General features: G+C 37.9%; 1 protein-coding gene across 2 annotated transcripts in view; it reads left to right on the plus strand.

The window, feature by feature from the left end:
* Nucleotides 1-11243, plus strand: part of fstl1b (follistatin-like 1b) — a 66784-nt gene extending 55541 nt beyond the window's left edge. The window contains exons 6-12 of one of the 2 annotated variants that reach the window (XR_006982681.2): nt 436-566; nt 5219-5337; nt 7080-7192; nt 8514-8624; nt 8763-8854; nt 8988-9081; nt 9579-11243. Coding sequence is in view for 1 of the 2 variants with exons in the window: in XM_017470164.3 (XP_017325653.2) it covers nt 436-566; nt 5219-5337; nt 7080-7192; nt 8514-8624; nt 8763-8854; nt 9579-9620 (608 nt within the window). In the remaining variant the exon portion in view is untranslated. The remainder of the gene's footprint in view (nt 1-435; nt 567-5218; nt 5338-7079; nt 7193-8513; nt 8625-8762; nt 8855-8987; nt 9082-9578) is intronic. The other variant, XM_017470164.3, reaches the window with a different exon arrangement.
* The last annotated feature ends 607 nt before the right edge of the window (nt 11244-11850 follow it).

Here is an 11850-nt window from a genome sequence, read left to right on the forward strand (position 1 = left end):
CTTTTGAATCTGGTTCATCTCAAGGTTTTTTCCTCGTGTCGTCTCAGGGAGTTTATCTTCGCCAGTGTCGCCTCTGGCTTGCTCATTAGGGATAAATAAAAAATTGATGTCCACATTTCTGTGAAGCTGCTTTGTGACAGCGTCCATTACTAAAATCACAATACAAATAAAAGTTTAATTGACCTGAATTAATATTTAACCACTAAATGACTTAAAGAAATGTAGACAAAATGGAAGCTGGTACAAGAACAGATATGAACAGTGTTTAATCAACTACACATTGCTAAGGGTAACAATAGATACACCTGACGATAACACACTATGCTCTCGGGAAAATATATTTTGCCAAGCTCTAATGTAAGCAAGTAAAAAAAAACTAGATTAGTGTCTTTATTTGCATGTACTGTGAAATGAAATGAGTGTGTGTCTCTGCAGTGGTCTGCTATGTGGGTGACCGTAACGAACTGCGCAGGCGTGTGATTGAGTGGCTGCAGACTGAAGTCGTACCAGACGGCTGGTTCACCAAAGGCTCCAACTTCACTGACCTCCTGCTCAAGTACTTCAAGGTGAGTTTAAGGATGTGCAAATTTCCTCATTTTATACCTGGCTTTCAAACGGACTGATTTCCTATGAGTAGAATTATTTGGATTTGTTCTTCCTTGCTCAGATACATCATGGTCTGTCAAATATAAAAATAGATGTTAACTTTATGATGCTGGACCTATGAGACACCCTGTATTTTAGTGAAGGAAAAATGCAAAAAAAAAAAAACAAACAAAAAAAACAGTTGTTCAAATACGCTAAAATAAGTGACATTTAGCCACTATTGCTCTCCTTGAGCATTCATAGGCCTGTCCTTTCATAGGCCTGTCTGTACGATCACATATTGTAAACTCAGCTGATTAAGCTTCTATCTGTTTCACTACAGCACGTGGCTATCCAACAACTTGATAACAATGTGACATTCACAGCATTACCCAACATGATATTTATGGGAAGATTTAAAACATTTCCAAGTTGTTTTAGTCAAATATGTTTATGATTTCTCAAAGATGAGCTGTCAAAATATGCTGAAATATGCTGAGAAACTTAATTCTGGCAGAATATCAAGAGCTGGAGGTTTAATTCAAATTCATTTTGTCACTCCTTGGGATTAAAATGGTTTTCGATTTGGAACTCATCTGGGCTTAGGTGTTATTCTTCTATGGTTGTTTGATGTATTCGCTGGTTTACATTTCTATTTCCAAACGTCAATGTGCTTAGAGAGTTCATATAGTAAAGAAAAATAATGACAGAAGTCCTTCTCCAATCACTAATGAATTATTCATCAAATATGAAAAATAAATTTAACAACATTAAATTAGTAAATACACTTCTATTAAATCCTACTGGTTAAGGAAAGTTTGGTTATTGAGTTGCATAGACGAGTTTTATAGCAAGCAAGCAAGCCAAATTCTTCTTGTGTATAGATAGAGCACTGAGGTGGGAAGATAAAAAGGAAATTCAGGACTTAAAATCACATAAAAAAAATTTTTTTAAAAGTATGACATGGTTGTGTGGAAACCCACTCTACTGTTGAGAGAGAAAGATTAGATAAAGCAGCATATCATGATGCAGGGTTTTACATAACCCAGTATTTTTGAGGTTAGCAGTTCATGTTCCAGTAGATAATGACTTATCAGGCTTAGGTGCTATAATCAAACCTCATTACGCTGTAACATGATTAATGATCAATGATTAATGACCTGGGTGACCCTATTTATGTCTTAAGTGTGTGAAAGTGCCTAGCTAATAATCAAAATCTCACAATGCCATGGTTACTCCTAAAGAGACTGTGTTCCTGTTTGAGTCTGGTTCCTGTCGAGGTTTCTTCCTCATGTCATGTCGTCTCAGGGAGTTTTTCCTCACTTCTGTCACCTCTGGCTTGCTCATTAGGGATTTTAGTCTACATCCGTATTTCTGTGAAGCTGAATAACAAACATGAGTTGAACTGAGTATGCATCACTACATGGGATGGCTTAGCCTTTAGCGCTTAGATTGTCATGTTAATCAAGTAAAGAATAAAATGCGACAGCATGCTGTTATAGGAAAATAATCAAATACAGGCTAGTGTGATGCAGCCTAGTGCAAAACACGGTTACTGTTACTACTGTAAAGTTGATGTTTTTTCCTGTAACAGAACATCCAGAAATGTTTTATTGCTCTTATAGGACATCAATTAGTCATCGATTCAAATCTTTTAATTTATTAAAGAATATAGTTACATTGAATGTTGTTAATAAATTTGCTTCCATTAAAGTTTAGATTTCTCTCAGATTTTCAGTATGACATCGAACTAATTCACCACAAAGACATTTCTTACACAGCTTTAACAAGGGTGCCAATAATTCTGGAGCTGACTGTAGTCAACTGATCAGCATGACTTAGTGGTGTATGTTAATTTAGATAATTCTCTCAGCGTCACACTCACACCAGCTGAGGAAGGGGCCTGGCTGATCTCTATCAGTAGCAGACTGATGGGAATCCAATTATGCCATTAATAATGAATGAATCTGAATACCTGACTTGTTCATGATTAGGTAATTATAAAGTAAAAGCTTACAGATGTCTTAAACTATCATTAATATAAGATGTTATCTTAATGGAAACATAGAACTTAACGAAAGAATTATATGCAAACAAAAGTTGTTGTTTTTTTTAAAGAAAAAGTATTTTCCCCATCCTGATTTCTTCTGTTTTTGTGTATATCTCATACTAAATTGTTTCAGAAATTAAAACAAAATCAAATGTAAAACAAAAACAGTTTTTAAATGACAATGTTATTTATTGAAGCAAAAAAAGTTACCTAATACCAACTGGGTCTGTGTGAAAATGCATTTGCCCCATAGGTACTAATTCCCCAAATCTATGAAGCTGCATTCATAATGGGGTTCAGCTGGACTAGACACAGCCAGGCCTGATTACTGCAAACCCTGTTCAATCAAATCAGCACTTAAATTTTCAACAGAATGAAGTTGGTCAAAAGTTCTTACCCAGTAACACACTATGCCAAAGTTGAAAAAAATTCCAGAATTGATGAGGAAGAAGGTGATTGAAATACATCAGTCTGGGAAGGGTTACAAAGCTATTTCAAAGGCTCTGGGACTTCAAAGAACTACAGCGAGAGCCATTATCTCTAAATGGAAAAACCCGGCACAGTAGTGAACCTTCCAGAAGTGTCCGATCTTCCAAAATTCCTCCAAGATCACAACAATGACTCGTCCAGCAAGGCACAAAAGAGCCAAAGACAACATCAAATGACCTACAGGCCTCTCTTGCATCAATAAAGGTTACTGTTCATGACTCCACTATCAGAGAGACACTGGGCAAAAATGGCATCCATGGAAGAGTAGCAAGGTGAAAACCACTGCTAACCCAGAAGAACATTAAGGATTGATGATCATTTGAAGACCTTGATGATCCTCAAACCTTTTGGGAGATTGTTCTTTGGATTTATGAGTCGAAAGTGGAACTGTTTGGAAGACAGGGTCCCGATATAAATGGTGTAAACAAAACACAGAATTCCACAAAAAGAACATCATACCTACGGTCAAGCATGGTGGTATGGACACATGAATTCTGCTATTCTCTACCAGAAAATCCAAAAGGAGAATGTCCTGTCTTTAGTCCATAAGTTGAAACTCAAGTTCAAATGGATTATGCAGCAAGACATTGATCCAAAGCATAGGAGTAAGTCCACCTCTGAATGACTCAAAAAAAGCTAAATTAATGTTTCGAAGTGGTCTAGTCATAGTCCTGACTTGAACCAATTGAGATACTGTGGCAGGACCTTAAATGGGCAGTTCATGCTTGAAAACCCTCCAGTGTGACTGAAATAAAGCAGTTCTGTAAAGAAGAGTGGGCCAAAATTCCACCACAGTGCTGTGAAACACTGATATCCAGTTATCGGAAGCGTTTGGTTGCAGTTATTGCTGCTAAAGATTTTAAGTAAGGGGGCAAGTAGTTTTTCACATGGGTGATAGGTGTTGGATAACTTAATTTGCTTCGATAAAAAAAAATATAAATACTGTATTGTGTTTACTCAGGTTGCCTTTGTTTTATGTTGTATATTGTTTGAAGATCTAAAACTATTTAGTATTAGACATACACAACAACAGAAGAAATCAAAGCAAATACTTTTTCACAGCCCTGTACATATAGGTGTAACGATACACTCCGGTTATGACTCAAGTGAGTTCGATTCTCAGAATATTTTAAGCAAATTTTGAATGAAGAAAAATGATGACTTGAAAGACTCCTTTGTTTTTTTTATTTCTGAATCATAACCAGTGCAGTAACAATGTGCATTTTTGTCTGTATAAAACTGAATACATCTGAAATTGCTATGAACAGATGTTTAATATTGTAAACAAAATGTGCTACAGGTTCACCATATCTTAAAAAATAAATAAATAAATTGATAAATTCTCTCAAAAATCTGATTAAATAAAACAAAGGCTTTGACCTGGTAAAAATGATCGACTGATACATAATGAGCTCCGTCGCAGTGTCCGAGGCTTCGTTTTAACAAGTAATAGAGCTCCAAAGTCGGCTAAAATGCCTGACTTCCACGTTTATATAACTGTTATAACATAGTTGTGTAATCATATGACCTATAATGAATGTCGGTCATTGTGAGCCGGAGCTATGAGTCAGAGTGGGACCTCAGGTGTTCAAATAGTGCAAGGGCATTAGATGCATGATCAATGGAATGCCGATATACACGATGTGAATAGCACATTTCCACAGTGCAATGCAATCATCACATTTTTGCTTCATAATGCATCATATGCCATGATGTATCGTTACACCACTAGTAATACAATATATGTGGTGTGAGAGAGAAACTCCAGATGTTGTATTATTAGTCTGACAAGATTAACTAATTTGAATCAAATATATCCATCAAGGCTCCAGCAGTGCCTTATTGGAATTGAATGTCACTATGTTTTGTACCTGGATTAAATGCAGTTTAGTGTAAAAGTGTACGGTCAGTTGTTATCCAGGATCTGAATTTGCCTTTTGCATTTCGTGCCCAAGCAGAATATGACACTGACACTGTATGCTGTGTAGGGCCAAGTGTGTGTTCAGCAAGCATGATGAAACACTGATACGCTTTGTCTGAGCGTATGTGGCACATTCTGAGGTGTGGTAACATAACACTCTGGTTATGTTGCAGAACTATGATAACGGCGACTCGCAGCTGGACTCGGCCGAACTTCTGCGCTTCATCCAGCACAACGAGTCAGCGGTGGAGCTCCACTCGTACGCGGAGGACGAGAACAACCGGCTGCTCAGGTAAAAACACGCCCAATGTATACAAACATTTAAACAGTACAATACAAGCAATTAAGGTCTGTTGTACTTAATTTATGTTCATGGCTTATTTAAAGCCTGTAAGCAAGAAATTGTACTGTATGTATCTACATATTTAACACGTTGCATTAGCTGAGCATTATCTTTTAAGGGGACAGTGGTGGTTTGGTGGTTAAGGCTCTGGGTTACTGATCGGAAGGTCGGGGGTTCAAGCCCCTGCACTGCCAAGCTGCCACTGTTGGACCCTTGAGCAAGGCCCTTAACCCTCTCTGCTCCAGGGGCGCTGTATCATGGCTGACCCCAGCTTCCTAACATGCTGGGGTATGTGAAGAAAATAATTTCACTGTGCTGTAATGTATATGTGATCAATAAATACTCATATTCATTATCATTTTAGGCCGACTGTGCTCTCGCCTGGAGTCATGAGCAGTCTGGAGTTTTACTGGTGTGATAATTGTAGTGTTTACATGCTGTTTAGCACATACGGTGTTAAGAGTAGTGTATAATTATTGGTTTAGGGTCTGACACCTTAAGAGAAGGACTTCTGTTACTGTTACTAAGGTGAAAGTTAGGAGATAACAGTTACGGCATGTTTGTCCCATCAGTGAACTTTGACTGTTGAAGTTTATTACTAAAGGAAAACATGTTTTTGATTTACAGTAAATGGACAACAGTGCTCACCGGAGGGGGAACGTGCAAAGGAGCACAATAAATGCCTCACAGTTTACAATATTATTATTATTTTTAAAAACACTGCATGTTTAAAGATACACAGACTCAATTTGAAAAAGTGCCTTAAATATGTGACCACTTTACATCAAATATAATTATATTATTAACAGACCGAATTAAATTTTAGTCTTCCATGGCATTATTAAAATATGCATACACCCAAAGCTGATAACAGAGTTCGTGTTGAAGTTACAGTTGAGGTCATGTGGGTACACACTGCCTCTTTTTTGCCTGTGTGAAGAGAAACAGAAGGGGAAAATCCTCGCCAACAATCACTATACACCGCAGCCAGACATTCCACTCCTGCACTGTCGCTTCCTGTGTGTGAGTGTGTGTGTGTATGTGTGTGTGTTCAGCTGGATACAGCACTTTTCATCCTGCACTGTGGAAAAATGAAGTTTCCTAACCAGAAAAAATGACTAGGCCGTCCTGTAGTAACAAGATGAAATAAAAGCTTGAGTGCTTGTAAATTTGAAACTAAGACACCCAATACACACACGCACACACACACACACACACACACACACACACACACACACACACACACACACGTTTATACCCACTACACATCTTTACACCCATTACATACATGTCTGTTTCCATAAACATGTTATTATATCACTAATAACTGAGATTTTTATTATTTGTTTATTTTATTATTATATTAATTGTATTGTTATACATTTGTTTGTTTGTTTATAACCTTGATGTAACCAGGATAAAAACTCATTGGCTAAAATCTCTTACAAGAGTGGCCTGGTAAAGAAGGCAGCAAAAACACAACATAATTAAGTCTTTAATTGATACAACAACAGTTAACACATTAAGGACCATGCCCCCCCGCCCCCTTCAGGGGAAAATACGTGAAAATTAATAAATAAAATGAACAAATAGATAAAAATATGTAGTAATATACAATCAGTATGAATATACTCAAAGTTATTTACTGTTTGATTTGTGTGTGTGTGTGTGTGTTTGTGTGTGTTTGGTAGGAGTCTGTGTGTGGACGCATTGATTGAGCTCTCAGACCAGAATGCTGACTGGAAGCTGAGCTTTGATGAGTTCCTCAACTGCCTACGTCCAGGATTCAACCCTCCAGAGAAGAGTGAGACTGCGCACACACACACACACATGCTCATACACACGCACACACATGCACATACACACACACATGCTCATACACATACACACACACACATGCTCACACACACACACACACACACACACACATGCTCATACACACACACATGCTCATACACACACACATGCTCATACACATGCAAACACACATACATACAAACACACACACACATGCATGCCCACACACATACATACAAACACACACACACAAGCATGCCCACACCCACACACACAAAACAAAACAAACCCTGATACACACACACAAAAACAAAACAAAGCCTGACACACACACAGAAACATGCAGACCTCACACACTTCACACAAGCATGCACACACACACACACACACACACACACACACACACAAACAAAACAAAGCCTGACACACACACAGAAACATACAGACCTCACACACTTCACACAAGCATACACACACACAAAACAAAACAAACCCTGACACACACACACACACACACACACACACACATGGTTTAGAAAGATTTCTCAGCAGCCCTGCTGTAGCTGCTGCTGTCTCACTAGCTGCACTGCTAGAAGTAGGTGAGAGTTCAGGAGGAGGAACAGTGTGAGCACTGTGTCAGACCACAACTCTTTATATACACCCAGTCCTACATTTGGTTACTAAAGTAAACCAACAACAAGAAAAGATACTAATTCAGCGAATGAGAGCGACGGATAACATGGAAGGAAACTAGGCGTGATGTCATGCGCAATCCAAACTTCACTGTGTAAAATGAATAGCAGATTCCATGGAAGGCTGTTTTCTGGGATAGTTGCTGACACTGGACTTATGTTACTGTATATAGCAGTTCTCTATACATACTGTACATCTAATAGTTACATGCAGTCAGAGGATCACAGCAGTCATTTAACATATGCACATTATATAATGTTTATATGCCGTTATATACTCTTTTTACAGCTGTACATGCAGATAGAAGAGATTACACATCAAGCTGATTGTGTGATTGTGGAGGCCTGCAGCATTTCTTATGTTAGCAATGTTGTGAATTTAAGTAGGTTCCAAGTTTTGGAGGATGGGTGATTAGTGTGCTTTTTTAGGATGTTGTGATTAGTGCATTGTGTGTTACAGAGAATGTTTTGGAGGATGGGTGATTAGTGTGTTGTGTGTTACACAGAATGTTTTGGAGGATGGGTGATTAGTGTATTGAGTATTACAGAGAATGTTTTGGAGGATGAGTGATTAGTGTGTTGTGTGTTACACAGAATGTTTTGGAGGATGGGTGATTAGTGTGTTGTGTGTTTCAGAGTGCGCTTTGGAGGATGAGACCTATGAAGACGGAGCAGAGACTCAGGTGGACTGTAATCTCTGTGTCTGCGCATGCGGCAACTGGGTCTGCACTGCCATGACCTGTGATGGTAAGGCACATTACACACAGTTAGAATCAGTCACATTACATCAGTTAGAAATGTAAAGTCATTCTGAAAACCAAAAAACCTGCTAGAACTGACCCTGGAAATGGATTCAATAAAACGTGATTATAATTCTATCCTCAGAGAAAACCCCAGCTCTCGAACTGGCTACTGGTGATGAGCCGATGACAGAGGAGGAGTGGAGTCTGCGTGTGGCTGAACTCAACAAACATCAGGTACCCTCTTTGGATCCGATTATAGCTCATCAGTGACATTGATTAGTCATTATATATATAATTTTTACATTTTATTTGTATTTTTTTAGTTAGGAAACCCTAAGCTAGTCAGTAATTTGTGTCTGTTGCCTAGCAACCACTGACTGGCCACTACATGAACTGAACACTTCAGCAGTGGTTAATCCTAATGGGCTCCAAATATTTAAATGATGTCCACTATAAATGAGGTAAAAGACATTACTGGAAGCCACATGCAGTGCATTGTATGTAGATTATATACCGTATGTTGTAAAAACAGGAAAGCAGATCTGCTTATCTGTGTGTCTAAAGCTGATCAGCTACTGTAGCTAAAGACTCATAGCTAATAAGTAGCAAATAAGGGACTTTTTTCCCTGCAATTTTATGAAGCTGGCGATAATAAAAACAGATTCATGCTGACTTGAAGAGTCAGATATGTCCTCAATGCAGTTACAATCCAATCTACTATATAGAGCTATAAAATTATATAGAGCTATAAACCCTGTTGAGCAGATGGTTTAAATAGCAGATGTCTGTCATTTCCTGCTTTTTAATAATTGGTTCCCACCACACAGTATAAAAATATTGTTTACAGCCCAGAGAATACCAGCTAGAGATTAGTATGTCCACAAATAATAAGACCAAGAATTTATTTATTTATCTATTTATTTGTTTGTTTGTTTGTTTGTTTGTTTGAACTCTACAGGAGACTATGGAGCAGATGAAGTCCAGCACAAAGGAGGTTTAAAGAAGGAGCGAGGAGGAAGGGGTCACACTCGGGACTCCTGAGATGACACACTATTGCTGGGAGAACCGCATCATGTATTGTTTTCTATCTTTGACCTATATTTATCTCTCATTGCTTTTACTGTGTAACATCATTATAATCGTTTTAGGTTGACGTGTACTTTATGTCTGTGGATGTGTGTGTGTGTGTGTGTGTGTGTGTGTGTGTGTGTGTGTGTGTGTGTCACTAAGTGCTGTACATTGTTTTTTATAGCATCATGCTAAGCTTTGTCCAAGGCGCCCCAGCACTATTTTTGTAGTTTGACTTTTTTTCTCTATATATCGTTACATTTTTTGTCACATATTTTAGTCATTTTAGATTTAGATTTTGTTGCGTATGATTGAGACAATGGCAGTAGATGGAGGAGAAGAGTGAAGGAGGGAGATCGGCTGGACTGACTCAGCTGTTAAACCATGTCAGTAAAAAAAAAAAATCAAGACTGCGATGTACGCTGTTATCGTTATGAGCGTATCAATCCACGTGATAATGTAAAGCGAGAAAGCAGATTATGTCACAAGTGCAATGTCAGCTATGGTCTCCTTTCACACACTCTCTGTTTCCATGCAGACAAGGCGGTCATAGTCTTGAGACCTTTCAAAAAGGTGCTAATATGGATTTCTATCTTTCTATTTTTTTTTTTCATTTTTTTTTTTCTGCATCAGCATGCTCCTAGAGTACGTCTAGATCGCTAGGTAGAATTAGAAAACCTGTAGATTTGTCAACGTATAGACTTGTATAGGCGCTCCATGCCTCCGGGAAGCTGTGATTCTTCAGCTGTTTCTGTGAAGAACCAGTGATTTAATCTCCAAAATGGCGGGAAGACATTCACAGCATGGATGCTCCACTTTGCTCCTGCTTCTATTTAGCGGAGTTGCTTTATGTAGAAGTAGTTTGTGTTAAAGCTTTGTTGCTGCGCTCATTTCTGTCTGAAGGACAAAAGTGTGAAGAATCACAAAGAGAATGAGAATGAGTGTTAATGTGCTGATTGATGCAGAATGAAAGAATGAATTGTTTGGAGCAGAAGCAGTGTAGCCCAAAATTAAAAAAAAAAAAACCAAAGCCAGATGTTTAGTGTTTAAATGTTGTACAGATCCTCCAGGTAAACCATTACTCTGGACCCAGCAACAGCATCATACCTTTTATTTCATACGACTGTCAGATTGAAGATTAGACGATTAGATTCAGTGTCACCTCTTTAGCTTTAATGCTTTCTTACTGCATATGTGTGTGTGTGGCTGCAGAGGTGTGTTTGTATTTTCATGTGTGTCTGAGTGATGGAGAGTGTATGCGCTCGCTTTCTGTTTTCTCTTTATTCCACTAATATCAAGTTTTTATGATACTGAGTGCCTTAAATATACATCCGCAGATAGAATGGCCTTCTCTCTTGTGTGATCACAGGTTGTAGGATTCCATGCAAAACTTTGCAGTGTTATGGTAGTCAAGCAGAAGTTGTCCTGAGTGACAGACTGAGACAGAATTCAACCATTTCAGTGTGAAGACTTGTTAACTTTGAATTGTATTTGAATTTACTTGTATTATGACTCTGTACTGTACATCAATAAATGAAATACACACCACAGATAATTGTTTTTTTTTTTATTATTTGTGATGCTCGTGCTGCTTAATGCTTATTTATTTGCTTTAGCATTCTGCTCTTTCCATAAAGGGTAGATTTTGAAATTATGATTAAATGATAGATTTCATTGTAGCAATATTCATCATGTAAAATGGCAAGTCCGAGCACACGTTTGCACCTGTGTTCATTCTAATGCAAAAACTGACCGACATATATGAATTTAATTTACATTTGAATCCAAAATGATAACAGTGCACAACAGCATAGTAAAACCTGATGAGCCATCAGGCTCAGATCCATCTCACTGTCCTCTATTTTAATAGCAACCTGTATGCATTTATTAGACTATTTACAGACAAACATTCACACCATATTTGTAACTATTTATCTGGATTTAACATTGAAAAAAGAGCAGCGTGTAACACATCAAGCTCTTGCAGCAGCATGCCTGAGGTAAGCTTCATGACATATTGCATAATGAAAGCACGTGCTGACACATAATCAGCAAAAACACGACACTCTAACAAACTTTTACATATGAGAGGACCGATTTTAAAAAAAAAAAAAAAAAATGTTTTCCTGCTCATGTTTAAACTTATTGCTACTGACAACTGA

This window comes from Ictalurus punctatus, chromosome 6, assembly GCF_001660625.3.
Source record: "Ictalurus punctatus breed USDA103 chromosome 6, Coco_2.0, whole genome shotgun sequence".
Taxonomy (NCBI): Eukaryota; Metazoa; Chordata; class Actinopteri; order Siluriformes; family Ictaluridae; genus Ictalurus; species Ictalurus punctatus.